Genomic DNA, 6,898 nt, shown 5'->3' on the forward strand with positions numbered 1-6,898 from the left:
GGCGGAGGGAGGCGCGGGCCTTTGAGGGAGGGGGCCGGAGGGCGCCGGGCCGGGTCTGTGGGGAGGGAGCGGGGCGGGCCTAACTGGGGGCGAGGACTGGGCCAGAGTGGGGAGCAAAGGCGGCTGGAACTCCCGGACCCACAGGGGCTCTGGGTGAGGCCGTCTCGGGGCCTAGGCAGCTGCGGCAGACAGGGGCTCTAGGCTTCGCCGCGGTCGTTCTTCGCAACGCGGTCTGAGGGCCGCTGGGAACCGAGGCCTGGACTTTTCCGCCGCGCCACAGGCAGCTGCGACACCGACGCGGCGCAACCCGGGTCGGGCCCGAGGGTGATGGGCGGCGAGCCCCGCGAGCCCCGACGGCCTGGGAGAGCGGGGGGCGGCGCGAGGCCGGGGGCGGGGCAGAGCGGGTGGGGCCGAGCTTGGGCTGCCGGGATGCTGCGTCTCTAGAGATGGGAGGTTGGCGACCATTGCCCTCCTCCCATCCCAGGATCCTCATACCTTCTAATGCTTCCCTTTTTCTGAATACTGCAGTGGCATCTTTATTACTTTGGCCCATTTTGCGGGCTCGAGATCTTCCTTTCGGAGCCATGTCAGAAGGAGTGGACTTGATTGATATATACGCCGACGAAGAGTTCAACCAGGTGAGGGGACATCGGGAGTTTGGGGATGTTCGTCGATCAGCTAAGGAATCACTTCCAGCAAATTTAACAGTGGTTTCAAGCTATCCTAGTTCCCGGCTGTGCCAGTCCTAGGCTTGAACACTTTAGTGGGTTTAAAAATTTTACCCCACCAGACTTTAAAGACTTCTCACCATTCCGCTTTATGTAGTATAACTGGAACCTCCAGGCTTAACTGTAAAGGCTGTGATTTAAAAGCATATAAAAATCAGGTGTAACAGAATGGCAAATCAACCTGTGGAACTTGCTCCTCTAGGAAACCAAAGTTGGATGTCACTCTCCTTAAAAACTAACCACACTTAAAAACCAGAATTTGCTACTGTATTCATGAGGATTATGTTGATATCCATTACTTTATATGATTCTCTCAGACTGCAGCTGGAGAAATATAATCCCCTCCCCCGTGATGGTACAAAGATGCAGTAAAAAAGATACTTTTAACATTTAGTTTCAGGTTTGTTCCAGTTGTTTTTAGGTTTAACTTTTGTAAGTAGCTTGACTCTGGTCATGAGAAATCCATAGGCATTTTAGTAAAATATTATTGTTGAACTTTACTGTTTCTAGGAAGAAATAAAGGGTAAACATATTAGACAAATCATTTAAAAGGCATAAACCCACTAGACCCACTCCCATACTGTAACTTGGATTTGTTGGTGTCTTTGTTTTTGTTGTATCCAAGAACATTATACAAAAATTTCCCTTGAAATAATAGTTCAGTTTTGCCATCTAAAGGTCAAATCTCAAGAATGTTTGAGAGTCTTTATTTAAAACTTAACTGTTATCTTACCTAGGTTATTTTTAGCATCATTCTACTTAAGTAAGCTGGTTTTTCCCATTGACATCTTCCAGTGGGTACACATAAAGACCTGGAAAGAGCATGTAATGAATGGGCTAGAGGAGGCTCTGACTTTGACCTGAAGCAATAGAAGAGGCAGATAAATGCCATTTTTTTCAGTTGGCATAAATTTAAGTTGGGGGAGGCTCGGCGCCTATGGCTCAACCCGCTAAGGCACCAGCCACATACACCTGAGCTGGCAGGTTCGAATCCAGCCCAGACCCACCAAACAACAATGACGGCTGCAACCAAAAAACAGCCAGGCGTTGTGGCGGGCGCCTGTAGTCCCAGCTACTTGGGAGGTGGAAGCAGGAGAATCGCTTGAGCCCAAGAGTTGGAGGTTGCTGTGAGCTGTGATGCCACGGTTCTCTACCCAAGGTGACAGCTTGAGGCTCTTTCTCAAAAAAAAAAAGTTGGGGGAATGCATTATGGCTCTTTAACATGGAGATTTTAAAGCATGCATAAAAATAGAATAGTGTAATGACCTTGTATCAATTATACTTTATAGGCTTCGGGCTGTAGCTCAGTGGTTAGGGCACCAGCCCTGTACACCAAGGCTGGAGGGTTCGAACCAGCCTGGACCTGCTGAACAACAATGACAACTACAACAGAAAAAGAGCTGGGCATTGTGGTGGGTGCCTGTAGTCCCAGCTACTTGGGAGGCTGAGGCAAAAGAATTGCTTAAGCCCAACATTTGATGTTGCTGTGAGCAGTGACACCGTGGCACTCTATCAAGGGCGACATAATGAGACTCTGGAGAAAAAACAAACAAAACTTTTTAATAGCTGTTTTCCTGGTAAACTGGAGGCATCTAAATTTGGCTGTTGATTATTTTAAATACATGAAAAATTTTTTCTTAATTTCAGTAGTTAAGGACAGGGATAAAAAAGGTTATGGATAAAAGGGCAAGGTTTAGTATATTTATTTACAAAACCATTACTTTTTGAGTTTTCTGTATTCCTTTGAGTCAGACTTCTATTTTTTACAAATTACAGAGCTTTATTTTTCAGGATAACAAAAAAGAGGGCTCTTTTAGTTCCACTATTTTTTTTCCTCTTTTTTTCTTTTAAATGGGCAGATGAGTACCTTTGTTTTTTTGTTTATTTGTTTTTTGGGACAACAACTCTCTTTGTGCCCTGGGTAGAATGCTGTTGCTCACAGCAAGCTCAAACTCTTGGGCCCAAGTGATCCCCCTGCTTCAGCCTCCTGAGTAGGTGGGACTACAGGCCCCTGACACAATTCCTGGCTAAATTTTACTGTTGTTTTGTTTTGTTTTGTTTGTTGCCCTGGGTGTGTGAGTGCTGTGGTGTCATAGCTCACAGCAACCCCAAATTCCTGGGCTCATGAGATCCTCTTGCCTCACCCTCACCAGTACCTGGGACTATAGGTGCTTAACACAATGTCCAGCTTTTTGTTGTTGAGTCAGAGTTCTCACTCTTGCTCAGGGTGGTCTCCATCTCCTGAGCTCAAGCAATGCACCATCCTTGGCTTCCTACAATGCTGGAATTATAGACATGGGCCACTCTGCGTGGCCTTCCACTGTTGTTAATGATAAGCTTTTATTTCCCTTGAACTTTTGTTTGTGGGTTGATGAATTACTTTGGGAAATAGAACAGGGTCCTTAACGATAGGCCATGTTTGGTCTGCAAAAATGAAATTTCATAATTTTTTAAGCAATATAATTTATAGGTTAAACAGGGTACAGGTTTGTCCACTGCTTTCTCATAGTAGAATTTATTAGCCTCAACAGTTTGTTCTCTGGTCTCTTTAGTTTGAAAGGACTTTTTTATGGATCTAAGACTGGGCCAAAGATTGCATGTGGGTTCTAATAGACATTTATACAAATCAAGCAGTATTTGACTCTGGGCGAGTGGGAGAAAGTGTGGATTTTGAATATGGTGTATTTTATCAAAGGTGGGGAGAGTGGCACTAACTCTCCTACACAAATGAGTTAATTTTTAGTGTAATCTGAAAGCTGCTAAAGAATGATAAAAACTTTTATTGTCTGGGTGGAATTATTAGAAGTTGGCTTAGACTGAATGTAGCCAGTAAAATCGTTTTAGAATGTTTTAAGAATGTTACTGATCCGTCCCAAACTGGCCTATACATGAGAACTCCCTTGTGTGCACTTTGTTCCCCAAGAAAAATTTTTCCTAGATAGAACCCTATGGTGCTTATTCCCTGAACTCATACAGCATATGTTACAAAAGCCTGTTTGACAGAGCTACTTTATTCCTCTTTGGGAGTCCTGGGATTCACAGTGTTTCTCTTGGGCTAGGGAAAACAACTCTGGAAAGGTGATTGAGACTGTTACCCTGCTGACTGTTTTGTCTGTTTCTTCTCTTGCTGAGACAGGCTTTGCACAGTATGCCCAGTTCTCCTTGTTGCTTTCATCAAGAAGTACTTTTTGAACTAGTTTTGTTTGCTAAACATTGTGGCAGGCCTAGAGGTAAAAGGGGAAAAAAGCATATCCCTATACTTTAAAACATTTTCCAGTTCTGGTGGATGTGGGTGATAGACAGTGATGATGGAGGGTAACAAGTACAGTGTTGAGTACAGTGTCAAGGAAGGAAGGTGTGGGGTGAGAACTGTGGAAATGCTCATTGTAAAGCCAAAAGCTTTAGGGGTGGCGCCTGTGGCTCAAAGGAATAGGGCACTGGCCCCATATGCCAGAGGTAGTGGGTTCAAACCCAGCCCTAGCAAAAAACTGCAAAAAACAAACAAACAAAAAAAAAAAAAGCCAAAAACTTAGAGCTTTGGTTACAATGAATAGAAACAATGGTATCAACTTGGTTGCAGTGAGACTGATTCTACGCTAGTTACTTCTCTCAGTCAAATACCAGAAAGAGAGGGCTGGAAGGTAGGAACATTAAGTATTCAGGTGGGGAAGATCTTATTTAAATTGAAAATCACATGAGTTTACTTTTGTTTATAAAGAAGCAGGAAGGTTCAGGAGACAATAATAGTTCTTTCTGTGCTATTAAACACAAAATCCTTCTTGAGATTTTCATTCAGTATTAAATATATTTCCCATTTAATCTCCCTGGAAGGAATGAAGCTTTCAACATCAGTGCAGGTAAAACATTGTATTTCTCCTTTAAACGAATCTATCACTGCATAAATGTCCAAAACCTCAGACTTTCATCTTTTTTCTGTCTTTACCAGCTGAACAAGTAAAATGAATTGGTGGTGCTAGCTGATTTAAATCTAAATACTACTTGATACCTTGTTTTTTCAGTAGACCCTTCAACAGGCCTGCCATGTGCAGTTCTTACCAACTTTTTTTGTTTGTTTGTTTGAGCAAACTCCAACTTTTGGGCTCAAGCTATCCTCTTGCTTCAGTTTTTCTATTTTTTTTTTTATAGTAGAGACAGAATCTTACTTTATGGTCCTCAATAGAATGCTGTGGCATCACACAGCTCACAGCAACCTCCAACTCCTGGGCCTAGGTGATTCTCTTGCCTCAGCCTTCCCAATAGCTGGGACTATAGGCACCTGCCACAACGCCAGGCTATTTTTTTGTTACAGTTTGGCTGGGGCCGGGTTTGAACCCACCACCCTCGGTATATGGGGCCAGCGCCCTGCTCACTGAGCCACAGGTGCTGCCCAGTTTTTCTATTTTTGATAAGAGTCGGGGTCTTGCTTTTTTGAGGCTGGTCTCAAACCCGTGACTTCAAGCAGTCGAAGTCTGCCACCTGCCTCGACCTCCTGGAGTGCTAGGATTACAAGTGTGAGCCATCACGCCCAGCCCCGCCTACTTTTTTAAAACTGAGACCATAGGCGGCGCCCGTAGCTCAGTCGGCAAGGGCACCAGCCACCTACAGCTAGGGTGGCAGGTTCGAACTTGACCTGCTAAACAGCAATGACAACTGTAACCAAAAAATAGCTGGGCATTGTGGTGAACACCTGTAGTCCCACTGAGGGAGGCTGAGGCAAGAGAATTGCTTAAGCCCAAGAGTTGGAGGTTGCTGTGAGCTGTGATGCCGTGGCATTCTACCCAGGGCAACAGTTTGAGACTATCATCAGGAAAAAAAAAAAAAAACTGAGACCATAGCCCAGAAAGACCATTTTAATCTCGTGACAATTTTGGATTCATTGAATCTTTTTGTTTCTTAAAGTGGTAATTGATTAATATACACCAAGGTCCGCCAGAATCAAGTCTATTCTTTTTTATTTATTTATTTTTTGAGACAGAGTCTCACTTTATCCCCCTTGGTAGAGATGGCATCATAGCTCATAGCAACCTCAAACTCTTGGGCTCAAGAGATTCTCTTATCTCAGCCTTCCAAGTCGCTGGCACTATAGGTGCCTGCTGTAACACCTGGCTATTTTTAGAGATGAGGTCTTGCTCTGGCTCAGGCTGGTCTCAAACCTGTGAGCTCAGGCAATCCACCCACCTCGGCCTTCCAGAGAGAATCAAGTCTTTTCTAATCATAAAAGTTGCCTAAACTTACAGAGTGAAGGATTTCCTGTTGATGGATTTGGCCTCTGAGCTGTCCAAATCTACACATTCACCTATTTGGTTTTCAGTGATAATTTTTATATTTCAACCTTTTGGGGAATCTCTGAGATATCTGTAATATCTCTGAATTACAGTTAACTGTGTGGAAGGAATCTAAATTTGTTTCCATTGACTATCCAAGATGAGGTATTTCCTTATTCCCCTTAAATTTCATTTAAAAAGAAAAAGTGCTTTAGGGTAAAGTAGTACTCTTTAAGGATTAGAGCATTGGATAGGATCAAGTGACTTACACACCTAAATCTTTATCTTGAACCACAGGGTAAGTCACCGTACCTGGTACATGAATAGATAAGTGATTTGTCTAGAGTAGGGATGTTTGAGAGTAAGAGTTGTGTAGTATTTTATGGTTACCTAAACATAGTATCGTGTTATTAGCCCTAGCTGACATCGCCTTACTCATTATCCACTCTATGCTCCATGGTAGCTTCTCTCCTTTTTCTACACACACTTACCCTTTTTTTTTTTTTTTTGCAGTTTTTTTTTGGCTGGGGCTGGATTTGAACCCACTGCCTCCAGCATATGGGGCCAGCACCCTACTCCAGTGCCACAGGCACCGCCCCCACACTTATCCTTTTTTATGTGAGATCCCTATTTATATGTTTAATTATAAGAATAGTCTTCCTGTGTTTATTTGCTTCACTGATTCCTTTTGTTGTTTTTAAGTTGCCCCTAGAAAGTTTTCTCTCTTTCTCTAGGTCCTGATGAAGGGTATACAAGAAGTAATTTGCGGTTCGGCGCCTGTGGCTCAAGTGGCTAAGGCGCCAGCCACATACACCTAACGTGGCGGGTTCGAATCTAGCCTGGGCCCGCCAAACAACAATGATGGCTGCAACCAAAAAATAGCCGGGTGCTATGGTGGGCGCCTGT

The 6,898-nt window shown here is 43.8% G+C and overlaps 1 protein-coding gene across 2 annotated transcripts in view; it reads left to right on the forward strand.

The window, feature by feature from the left end:
- Positions 1–56: 56 nt before the first annotated feature.
- CPSF7 (cleavage and polyadenylation specific factor 7) overlaps positions 57–6,898 on the forward strand; it is a 26,343-nt gene continuing 19,501 nt past the window's right edge. For both annotated transcript variants that reach the window (XM_012810670.1, XM_003798748.3), the window contains exon 1: positions 57–638. In XM_012810670.1, coding sequence (XP_012666124.1) covers positions 447–638 — 192 coding nt within the window. In that variant the 5' untranslated portion in view covers positions 57–446. The remainder of the gene's footprint in view (positions 639–6,898) is intronic.

This window comes from Otolemur garnettii, unplaced genomic scaffold (assembly GCF_000181295.1).
Source record: "Otolemur garnettii isolate 467f Iridium unplaced genomic scaffold, OtoGar3 scaffold00140, whole genome shotgun sequence".
In the NCBI taxonomy this organism is placed as follows: Eukaryota; Metazoa; Chordata; class Mammalia; order Primates; family Galagidae; genus Otolemur; species Otolemur garnettii.